The 12359-nt window shown below is 40.1% G+C and overlaps 1 protein-coding gene across 1 annotated transcript in view; it reads left to right on the top strand.

Moving 5' to 3' along the window:
• Positions 1-11349, top strand: part of LOC108673747 — a 56622-nt gene extending 45273 nt beyond the window's left edge. Inside the window, exons 2-9 of the mRNA XM_018161620.2 lie at positions 9-83; positions 1172-1219; positions 5368-5479; positions 5991-6132; positions 6639-6723; positions 8310-8501; positions 10573-10671; positions 11287-11349. Coding sequence (XP_018017109.1) covers positions 9-83; positions 1172-1219; positions 5368-5479; positions 5991-6132; positions 6639-6723; positions 8310-8501; positions 10573-10671; positions 11287-11349 — 816 coding nt within the window. The remainder of the gene's footprint in view (positions 1-8; positions 84-1171; positions 1220-5367; positions 5480-5990; positions 6133-6638; positions 6724-8309; positions 8502-10572; positions 10672-11286) is intronic.
• The last annotated feature ends 1010 nt before the right edge of the window (positions 11350-12359 follow it).

The following is a 12359-nucleotide window of genomic DNA, read 5'->3' as shown; positions in this document are numbered from 1 at the left end:
CTCGCCAGTTACCGAACGGGAAGAATGCATGGAGAACAGACGAGAAGAAAAGTCGGACGAGAAATCCGAATCGCAGAATCAAGGTCAGTTAAAATTACAGTTTGGTTGTTCGTGTGTTTTTTGGTAAGTTAACTGTATCGTGGCTAAATGATGAATAGTTACAGGCTATTTAATGCGACAATCAAATTATAATAATTTATTATTACTGAAGTTCTGACCTTCAAATATTTTCCCTATCGTCAGTTGGCTAAGTTATAGCATGTGTATACAAGTATATTAACAGTTTAGTTGTATTCAATTTAAATAATTTACTTATTTAAGAGTAAACAAGAAAATTCATTAATCTAAATGAAAAATCACCGCTAAAGTTGAAGCCAAAATGATACATTTTTTCGACAATTTTTCATTCATTCTATATGAATTTTCAGCAATTTTTAATCATGCATAAAATTGAAAAAGCAAAAATATAAAGGAATGGATGTTAATGTATGAAATGTTTGAATCAGATGAGGTGCCATCGAATTCAAACTTAGGTTCAATGAAACGTTAAGTCAACACGATCAAACTTTAGTCAATATAGTCAGAAGTTCTGTTCTGAGCAGTTGATTTATAATGAATTTAATGCTATGAGAGCATTAATCATGTATTAGTTCGTGCTAATTCATTGTGAATCTTGAATGATTTCCTAGTGTGAATTCCTGAACCCATGATTGCGAGCCTCCTATATTTTTTCTTTGTATTGAAATTCGTTCAATATCATTTTTATATTATATTTAGGCATCCAACTATTGTTTTTACATTACATGTCATAATTCTTGAATGCACTGACATAACATTGAAGTATATACAATGATTGCAATTATCATTTCACGAGATCGTCGTTAATTTTTATTCTCAAACAATTCAAAAATCTTTAAGTAAATCATGCTCAGATCTGATTTATTATCATATTATTTTTCAACCATAAGGCCACAATTACCCAAATTTTTCCACAATATAAAATTGTTTTCAGAGCTTTCATTATCCCTGGGACAACATATATGCACATGAGAATAAAATAATTCCACAAAATATATGTATGTTTAATACTCGTCGAGAATTGTGCAGATTTTTGCAAATAGAATAAGCATTACTTGCAGGAAAAATAATATGATATTGACCCGGTTATTAGGTGGCAGCTGAGGACGATTCGACAGATTCAGACGAGGAGGATGTTAGTGTGAGTTGATGACTGGCGCCACCGCCATACTCGGTGATCTTAGGGCGGGCAACCACCAGCCAACGAGAACCTAAAATATGAACCAAACCCTATAAAATGGATGAATTCTTTATTAAATTGGCACATTCACTTAAATTACTCATCTGAAAGTTTCAAATCGGAGAACTAAAATATGAACCAAATCCTATAAAATGGATGAATTCTTTATTAAATTGGCACGTTCACTTAAATTACTCATCTAAAAGTTTCAAATCGGAGAACTAGAATAAAAAGCAAATCCTAGAAATTGAATGAGTTTAATAATAATGTTAAATTGGCACATTCACCTCAGTTACTCATGCTAAAAGTTCCAACTCGGACAATGCAATAACAACAAATAAATTCCATGTTACGCACAATTCGTTCCTATTTAGAAAAGGAATAAGTTAATTGTAGAAATGGAAAATCATAATAATAATTTGTAAAACTAACAATGAGGTCACGATAATGCAAAATTTGAATGTTAATGATATATTACAAAATTCATCCTCGTTTTCTCGTGTTCAGAAACGATCCTCAACAATTACTGAACATTTTCCACTCTCTTCTAAAATTTTCAGCAGTTGCCAGCATCGATTAATGTGTCGAGTCCTAAAATTTCATTGAAAGTAAATCCTTAATCGACATAAGAAGTCTCAATATTTGTGCTAAACGAATCAGAAAACTTGAGCACCGAGTATGACGGCCGCTACGAGGTTTGGGCACGTATGTGTGTGAGAGGAACTTCAGTGTTCAAAATAACGGTGAAAAAACGGTCTGACCGGCTTTCCAGTGGCCGGCCGCCCCGTGAAAGTAAATCGTTTCGCCGTTTTTTTCTAACTGTGGTACGGGTTTATCATGTTAAATGGGAAAAACGGCGACACTGTGTTTTATTTCACGTGCCGCTGGGACTCTGAAAAGCCTGTACGACTGTTTTAAGGCGCTTTTTCGAACAGTGTTATTCCTTGAAATAAAACTATTAGTACAGTACTGTTTAAACAGCTGCGTTATGAGTGCTGCAGCCTTCCGTTTCTGTTGTTGACTCACTCATATCAAGTGTGAACTATCAAGGAAATATTATTTCTAGTTATAACTGAGCATTGTTGCCTGACCTAACATGTTTGTTTATCGATTCTTGAACTTTTAATTGCATGTACCAAGTATCTTAACTTTTTTTGCACGTGTCCAGTTATTCAGCCGTATCGTTCGGACTCCATTATATATTTAATACGTTGCTAGTGTATCGAAAAGGCAAACGCCGTAGCGAATGCATTTTTAAAGCCTTAGAAGTTTAATACATTTTTATTTATGACATTTAAAACATTTTATCCGTGTCGGTACTCGGTAAAGGTCGTAGAAAAGTATGAAAATATTTATGATTGCACCTAAAATAAATGTCGTAATGGAAAGAGTTGGACTATATTTAATCAAAAATGTATAAAAACTGCGTGCATTAAATAACTATATTCGGAACCTATTTTTCGAAATATTATTCATCATAATTATTTAAAATTATTGTAACTGTTCACTTGATCGATGACTTCATGAAACTCCTCCTTTTACATTTTTCTAGTGTTATTTCCTGCGGACAAATACATATACAGCAACTGTGAAACGATAGATTGGATGTTTTAAAAATATCTCCAGAAGAAAGCGCGAATATCTCACCAGAGTTCAGCTTAAACTTTTCATTTGGAAAAGCAAGTTTCTTTAAACATAAGTTGTAATTCTAATTTGTAGTTTTTTAAATAAAAGAAATACACCGAATGCAGAGTCTTAATAGCTTTGGCGTCGCTCGCAAGAATCGCCACGCACAGTTCACCGTACCATGCCACGTGCAGTTCCAGGGCCTATACTTTCAAAAAAGTTAAGAGATCGTAAGTTCATCAGCCAATCATTGACGGCCTTTCAAGCAAAATTCACCAATAATAGACAAGAAAATAGAGCGTAAGTTCTTACGTTCACTTTGCGAGTTTTGAAAGTATGGCCCCAGGACCTCGTACAGTGACACTCCAGCTAGGGGCCGTTCTATAACAAATATTTATACGAGTTCTTAACTTCATCAACCAATTACTGACGGCTTACCAAGCTAAACCTACCAATCACAGATCAGAAATCGGGCGCTACGTACACTTAGGCGAGTTTGATGGTACGATAGCGTTCATCAGTAATAAATAGCGCTATTCACATCTTGAATAGCGTTCATTAGAGTAGCGTGTGAATTAATTTACGTTAAAAACTTGCACGTTTATTTGATCACTCACTCGTTAGAATGTGCACTATTTTTTGCAGATGCAGATTTTCGTTGGCGCAGATGAAGCTTTTGTTTAGAGTTATTTAAATATTTTTAAGGGGCTTGAGTGAGTTTCTAAATGACAAACTGGATGGGAAGCTCCAGTGAGTTTGGTTAAGCTATTAATCTTCGTGTAATATCGTTTTAATGGTTTTATGTTTCAGTTATTCGTGTATTACTTGCGAGTTACTGCGTTTCAGTATAGTTGATCACAGCAAAATTCTATTAAGAAAGTCTAGCAACATTTTTCAATAGATAAGGCTAACGTTGTCTTTCATTCTAACATTCTACAGAATGTTGATGACTCCATCTCAAAAGATTAATGTGAAAGATAACTGAGTCTCGATAAAAATTTTGGTCCATGCATGGAATATCAACGCAATTAAAATTTAGTTGAACATTTTCAATCTATTTTCCGAAATATGATGCTAATATCATGTCACAAGGAGAATAAAATCAAATCGGGCGAAAAACATTCATGCGAAAATTATAAATTCTTCATCCAAGAAATAAAATTATTAAATTCAAAGTGCATTCAAAACAATGGACGTCACTCCGCGTCATCCTTTTTGTTAGAGACTTAGCTCTGTGAAGCTGATTGGCTCTGCAGTGTCACACTGTAACGCTGTTGACTGCGGCACACTGTTACGCTGTTGACTGCGGCACACTGTAACGCTGTTGACTGCGGCACACTGTAACGCTGTTGACTGCGGCACACTGTAACGCTGTTGACTGCGGCACACTGTATAACGCTGTTGACTGCGACACACTGTAACGCTGTTGACTGCGACACACTGTGTAACGCTGTTGACTGCGACACACTTTAACGCTTCATGCGACACACTGTAACGCTTCATGCGTCAATCTGTAACGCTGCAACATGCGTTTCACCGAAATGCTCTGAGTCACACCTCATGCCCTCGCTCTGCCACACTGCTGTGAAACCATCGATCGCAGCTCAGCTTCAGAGTCACGCAGCCTTCAAAATTATGCATTGTCAATACGCAGTAGACCACGCGCGCAGTACACTGCACGCTCAGTATACTGCGTCACTAGTAAACAATGACAGAAAACGAAGCACAACGTAAAAGTTTACGGCGTAACATCGTGAGCTGCACAATCGTATGCAGTTAACAGAGCGCTCTGTAGAAGCTTACGCAGTTAGCAGTACGAAATATTAAAGCATATACAGTTAATAGTGTACAGCATACACTGCTAAAGCGTACGTTACGCGCATGTTGCACGGAATAGAAGTTAGCATGCCCGCGTTCCTCCAATTTCCTTGAAGCGTGAGTTATATATCATGATGTCATCCAGGCTCCAGCACACGTGATCAAGAAATTTCGTGGAGGTTCGAGACAAATAAATATCGTTCCATTTTCCAGCCTTCGTGGTCCAGCAATTCAGTGGAGGCCTGAGCTAAATTTCGTGCCGTGGTCCAGACTTCGTGACAACAACGATCACAGACCAAAGTGATAGTTGAGGCCATAACTATAGCGATGGTGTCACTTAAATACTTCCACAAATTTTATCAAGAAGAATCACGCGGATACTAACTTCCATTGATGAGTTCAGTGCAAGATCATTTAATAAAAAAACTACAATCGTACTCTCTCAATCAGACAACAACAGAGGCATAGCTTTGGTGTCCCAATTTTCTGTATGGGACAACGTACAAAGATGCTTGCGCTCTATGGTGATAGATAACCCTCGATACGCAACAACTTCAACACGTCTGGGCCTTCTTCCTTTAATGCAGAACCGCTAATATTCAGATTTTCATTAGCTAAATATTAATTACAACTGTTTTAACCACTAATATTTCAATATTTCTTAGAATGGAGTGTCGCAGCCCATGACTCAATCGAACAAAAGCACCAACCCGAACAACAAACAAGGCGGGGTGGTGAATATTTTACTCTACCTGGGCTTCTTGTTTATCTCTGTAGGTGAGTAGCGAGCTCAACACATGCTCTTTATATGTTCTGCAACATCTAAATAACATAAACCACCATTTTTCATAACATATAACATGAACTTTATTCTAAATTAGTTACCCAACGTATATAAATCATGTAATATTTGTAATTATTTGAAGATCATGCACTAATTACGTTCCTAACACGTCCCTAACACGTTCCTGACTTGTTCCTGACACGTTCCTAACACGTTTCTGACACGTTCGTGACATGTTCCTAACACATTCCTAACAGGCTCCTAACACGTTCCTATCACGTTCCTAACACGTTCTTAACAGGTTTCTAATACATTTCTAATACGTTCCTAACATGTTCCTAACACGTTCCTAACACGTTCCTAACACGTTCCTAACACGTTCTTAACACGTTTCTAATACATTTCTAATATCGTTCCTAACACGTTCCTAACACGTTCCTAACACGTTCCTAACACGTTCCTAAGACGTTCCTAACACGTTCCTAACACGTTCCGATCACGCAGGCCTCATCCTGACGCTGGTCGGTCAGGGCCAGCGCGGCTTCAAGTCTGAGGAGCTCAAGCTGATCGGACCGACGCTCATCATCAGCGGCGTCGTATTCAGCTTGTTGCGCGTACTCTTCTGCTCGTGCAACACGTGCAACAAGTGGGTGGTGCTTGCAACACGTGCAACAAGTGGGTGGTGCTTGCAACACGTGCAACAAGTGGGTGGTGCTTGCAACACGTGCAACAAGTGGGTGATGCTTGCAACACGTGCAACAAGTGGGTGGTGCTTGCAACACGTGCAACAAGTGGGTGGTGCTTGCAACAAGTGGGTGGTGACTGCAACACGTCATAGCTTGTCACACGTGGTTATGCTTGCCACACCTGGCCGAGCTAGTCACATGTGACGAAGCTTGCCATACGTGAAGAACTTTGTCACACTCGAAGGAGCTTGTCACACGCGAGTATGACTCCTACAGTTTATCCTCTTGACTTAATTTGCACGCAGACAATCTTGTAATACTTTAATCGTTTTCAATACTTATAAGCTTAGTGGTTGTCTCGTTGAGAAGCTAAGGGTCTACTTTCTTGATAAACACTATTAAAGTTTCTCCACAAACACACACGCTAATTATGAGTTTGTAGTAAATTAAATATTGAATATTGCAGACCCAAACCTTCTGACGAGAAGACGCTCCTCTCGCCTTCCTCCGACACCTTGGACGGCGCCGGTACCAGCAACCCGGCCTTCCAGGTAGTCCAGAAGTCCAGTGTATTTATGATGGTTCATTGCTCGACGTGTCTATACCTGGATCAAAGCATGCATGATTCGAAGTGTCCCTTTCTGATTCACTTCAGTGTTCGACGTATCCATTTCTGACATAAACTTTTCGACGGGTCATTTTAGGTTCACTGCTAGATTTGACGTGTCTATTTCTGGCTCAATGCAGGATTCGAAGTGTCTATTTCTGTCACTAAATTTTTCGACGTGTTCAATTTTGGTTCACCGCAGGATTCGACGTGTCCATTTCTGGCACTAAATTTTTCGAAGTGTCTATTTCTGGTTCACCGCAGGATTCAACGGTCCATTTCTGGCACAAAATTTTTCGTCGTGTCCATTTCTGGCCCTAAACTTTTCGATTGTTTTATTTCTGTTTCACTACATGATTCGACGTGTCCATCTTTGGCAGACTGCATGATATGACGAGTTAATTTCTAGCTCTCTAGTTGTTTTGTTTGTTTCAAGAACAAAATTTTGCACAAACAACTAATATTATAAATTAGATTCGATGATTTTCATTGTTTCAAACTACATACTGGAAAATTACTACAATATTGACTATTTTCCGTAAAAAAATGCCGGAAACTGCCAGAATTGACAACAGAAGTCGACATATTTTACTTTATATTTACATAGTTCAGTACAATGCTTTCTCGTGATGGCTTCCTTGCGTTGAAGTCTGCACTGCGTATTATGTTACTATTTCAATCCACATTTTATTTAGATTTTTATTTGTTGGAATTCTTCCGTTATCGTCTCCTAAATATTCTTGGAAATATTCAGTCACCTGGGAAGTTTAACCTAAATATTGTAAATCATTTCCACTTGAACAAACGTACAATATGAACTAGTTGCGAAATGTTTACCTTTAGTTCATGAGTAGCTACGAAAATTTGGTTTAAATGCCACGGAAGGGAATTTCTGTTAGATAATTTTTTCTCTAGCCTTTGGCACCAAAGCCCCTGTCCCCTCTTGTATTGATGGAGTCACTGAGCTCAGATTTTTATGAATATTTTTAACGCAAATGGTTTTGTTAGCTAATGGCTTATGTGCGCTCTTGACAAGCTTAATTTACTGTTTAGTGTTTGATTTAATTTACTGTATAATATCAATTTTATGTTCCACATCCTCCTTTCTGTAGTGATATGGTCTTATCCCTACTTAAAACTTGACTTGATTCGGAACCAAATATTTACGGTTTCTTTTTAAATTTTAATTTAATGTTCTGCTCATTTAAATTTACTCATAAAGTTTCATCCCTGCTTAAAACTTGCCTTGACTCAGAACCAAATATCTACGGTTTCTGTTTAAACTTAAATTTAATTTTTTTGCTCATTTAAATTCACTCTTCTACCACCAGTCCTCTCCATGGGATGAGGTCTCTGCTCAAAACGTACGATTTTGAACCAAATATCCACGGTTTCCGTTTAAATTAAAATTTAATTTTCTGCTCATTTAAATTTACTCTTCCACAACCCGCCCTCTCCATGTGATGATGTCTCTGCCCAAACGTCCGATTTTGAACCAAATATCCACGGGCTTTGCTCTCCTGTTTCCAGGGCGATCACGATGTCCCAAGACTCCCCCCGCTGAGACATGTCCAGGGAGCGCCGCGCATAGTCGGGCCTTCCAACGACAGGTTATCGCCCCTCGAACCTTCTCTGTCCACCGACCCAGCGTCCGCCAGAGACCCGGCGCCACCTTCGCAGCTGGAGGACGAAGTGGAGGAGGACATGGCGCTAGGCCTCGACGTAAGAATTTAAAAAATTTTTTATATTATTTGTTAAAGTTTGTCTTTGTGCGTGTGAAATTTGGCACCCCAAATATGTAATGGATATTTAGGTGCGTATCCAGTACTAAACTTATCGCGTCCGGATACCTGAGAATTTATTCTTAGTGGTAGAATAGAAAAATATTGAAGGAAAATGAAATTTGGAATGCATCAAAATTTAAAATTTTATTTTAGAATTGCATTTATAAATTAATTTTTGGAAGCAGGAATTTTTTCGTACTTCATAAGGAGACTCAAATGGAAGTTCGTACTGTGTAAAAGTTGGATTTGGACGGTTCTCTATATTAATTATAATGTATTCGATTTGTTATTATTATGGGATTGGGCATAGCGGGGGTCTAAAGTTACAAGGGCTATTGAGTCCGGGCAACGCCTGGCTAACCAGCTAGCATGGGCATGGATTGTGATAAGGGTATGGGTATTGATATGTAGCTATCGATATTGGTATGATTTAAGGTATAGAAATGGATATTTGTAAGGGTATAACATAACATAACATATTGATCTCGGCGCTGAAGTGTAGGCCTGATGTGGCCTGTCGCCGATTCTTTTCCTTTTCGTGACTTGTTCACAGAAAATCTAATGTCGTTTCTTTTGACCGGATCTTTTCATGACTGACGATAGTTTGAAGTAGCTACTAGACTTCCACCGGGTTCGATATGGTGCTAAGCATTTCAAATTTGGACATATATTTTTCCATAGCTTTATCTAGTCTGTTCTTGAACGCGTTCATACTTGGAGCGCCAACGACGTCATTGGGGAGGCTGTTCCACATGTCGGTGATTCGAAGCGGGAAGAAATTTTGCCGCGGGGAGAAGTTGCAGCGCAGTTTTTTTTTAGTTTATAGCCGTGGCCCCTGGTGTTGGTTCTTGTTTCAAATTCTAGTTATCCTTCAGGGACCTTGTATAGACCATGAGTATACTTGTATACTTCAATGAGGTCCCCACGCAGACGTCGATAACTGAGGCTTGTAAGCTTCATAATCTTCAATCTTTCTTTCTTCATAGGACTTGCCCTTCAAGCCTGGAATTATCCTTGTTGCACGTCTTTGAACATTCTCTATTAAATTTCTGTCCTTTTCAAATCTCGGTGTCCACACAACGTTTCCAAACTCTAGATTCGGGCGCACGACAGCAACAAACAACTGCTTCATCGCTTCTGCATCTAGGATGGGTATATGATATGGTTTAAGGTATAGACGTGGGTATTGGATGCACACAGGGTGTATTATGAAAGTAATAAGTATTTTCTGGCAAAAAACATTTATTGATCGTAATTTGTACAAATGTTCAATATTCTTCAAAATACATTCTTCCTGCATCAGTACACTTGCGGAGACGTGCTCGCCACGCCTGAAAGGCACCCTGAAACTCCTCGACGGGAATGCCTCTCAATAACGTTGTAACATGGTGTTGGATATGGAAAAAGGCTGAGTTTACAGTTTGTCCTTGTGGTATACAAACTCACAATGGACTATTCATCGGATGTCAAAGAAGACAATGATCATTGTTTTGATCGCAAAACTTCGCGCACACGATCCACGTTCTCTTCAGTTCGGGTTGTTGTTGGGCGTCCAGAACGGGGTTCGTCGGCGACCTCCTCCCGGCCCTCCTTGAACGCCTTGTGCCACTTCCCAGATTGTGATTTTGAAATGCAGTCGTCCTTGAAGGCTTCTTGCAGCATCTGGAATGTTTCGGTTGCATTTCTTTCAAGCCTTACGCAGAACTTTATGGCGTATCGTTGTTCCAGCGAACGCTCCATCGCGCTATTTTACAATAGTCGAAAATACACTTTACGATGAGGCTCGTTTCTCCGCTCATACTGGTCAAACTCAACTGAGGACCGGATGCACATTCCCCAGCCGGTTTGACCGCGCTGCCATCTGTCGTCGCGTCACAATAACATCATGCTTATTACTTTCATAATGGACTCTGTAGGTATCGATATTAGTATAAGTATGGGTATAGAAAAGGGTATTTGTATGGGTATGGGCATGTAGCCTAGCTCTGAGCTGCTCCCTATATGCGCAGGTCGCATACGCGGACGACGTGGCGGTGGCAGAGGAGGAACCGCCGCCCCCGCCGCCCGGGTTCACAGTGCGCATCGTGTCTGAGGTGCCCCCCGCCCAGGTGAGGTGCCCCCCGCCCAGTTGAGGTGCCCCCCGCCCAGGTGAGGTGCCCCCCGCTCATTATGCGTTGTATAATAATGTAGAATTTTATAGTAAAGTAACTACCGTGACTGGAAATTTTTCTATTAAATTTCTGTCCTTTTCAAATCTCGGTGTCCACACAACGTTTCCAAACTCTAGATTCGGGCGCACGACAGCAACAAACAACTGCTTCATCGCTTCTGCATCTAGGATGGGTATATGATATGGTTTAAGGTATAGACGTGGGTATTGGATGCACACAGGGTGTATTATGAAAGTAATAAGTATTTTCTGGCAAAAAACATTTATTGATCGTAATTTGTACAAATGTTCAATATTCTTCAAAATACATTCTTCCTGCATCAGTACACTTGCGGAGACGTGCTCGCCAGGCCTGAAAGGCACCCTGAAACTCCTCGACGGGAATGCCTCTCAATAACGTTGTAACATGGTGTTGGATGTGGAAAAAGGCTGAGTTTACAGTTTGTCCTTGTGGTATACAAACTCACAATGGACTATTCATCGGATGTCAAAGAAGACAATGATCATTGTTTTGATCGCAAAACTTCGCGCACACGATCCACGTTCTCTTCAGTTCGGGTTGTTGTTGGGCGTCCAGAACGGGGTTCGTCGGCGACCTCCTCCCGGCCCTCCTTGAACGCCTTGTGCCACTTCCCAGATTGTGATTTTGAAATGCAGTCGTCCTTGAAGGCTTCTTGCAGCATCTGGAATGTTTCGGTTGCATTTCTTCGAAGCCTTACGCAGAACTTTATGGCGTATCGTTGTTCCAGCGAACGCTCCATCGCGCTATTTTACAATAGTCGAAAATACACTTTACGATGAGGCTCGTTTCTCCGCTCATACTGGTCAAACTCAACTGAGGACCGGATGCACATTCCCCAGCCGGTTTGACCGCGCTGCCATCTGTCGTCGCGTCACAATAACATCATGCTTATTACTTTCATAATGGACTCTGTAGGTATCGATATTAGTATAAGTATGGGTATAGAAAAGGGTATTTGTATGGGTATGGGCATGTAGCCTAGCTCTGAGCTGCTCCCTATATGCGCAGGTCGCATACGCGGACGACGTGGCGGTGGCAGAGGAGGAACCGCCGCCCCCGCCGCCCGGGTTCACAGTGCGCATCGTGTCTGAGGTGCCCCCCGCCCAGGTGAGGTGCCCCCCGCCCAGTTGAGGTGCCCCCCGCCCAGGTGAGGTGCCCCCCGCTCATTATGCGTTGTATAATAATGTAGAATTTTATAGTAAAGTAACTACCGTGACTGGAAATTTTTTTATTCCCGTAATCTTTTTAAATGGAGCTTATGAAAAAATTTTCAGAACATTTTGGTTAATTCGCATTTTTTTGTGTTTATGGGGCAATAAAAATGAGTTTAATGTACTTCGTTATTATTTAATTACTTTTATTCCGACGCATTTTCTCATGAAAACATACCGTGTCAAATTGCTTTATTTTTATTTTTATAACAAATTTCCTTATTTTCACGAAAACAATAATGATTGGATTTTTGTTGGGCAGGAAATGCGGACAGAAATTCCGGACTTGGACGGAGAAGACGAGTCCGAAGAAGTGATCTTAAATCCTGCCAAACTGCGGAAAACTTAACCTCTTGTGTGACTTATCTTGTACAGAATTCCATTATCTTAGCT

The sequence above is a fragment of the Hyalella azteca genome, unplaced genomic scaffold (assembly GCF_000764305.2).
Source record: "Hyalella azteca isolate HAZT.00-mixed unplaced genomic scaffold, Hazt_2.0.2 contig14042, whole genome shotgun sequence".
Classification (NCBI taxonomy): Eukaryota; Metazoa; Arthropoda; class Malacostraca; order Amphipoda; family Hyalellidae; genus Hyalella; species Hyalella azteca.
The sequence above is the reverse complement of the archived record's forward strand: the minus strand, read 5'-3'. Positions and strand labels throughout refer to the sequence as shown.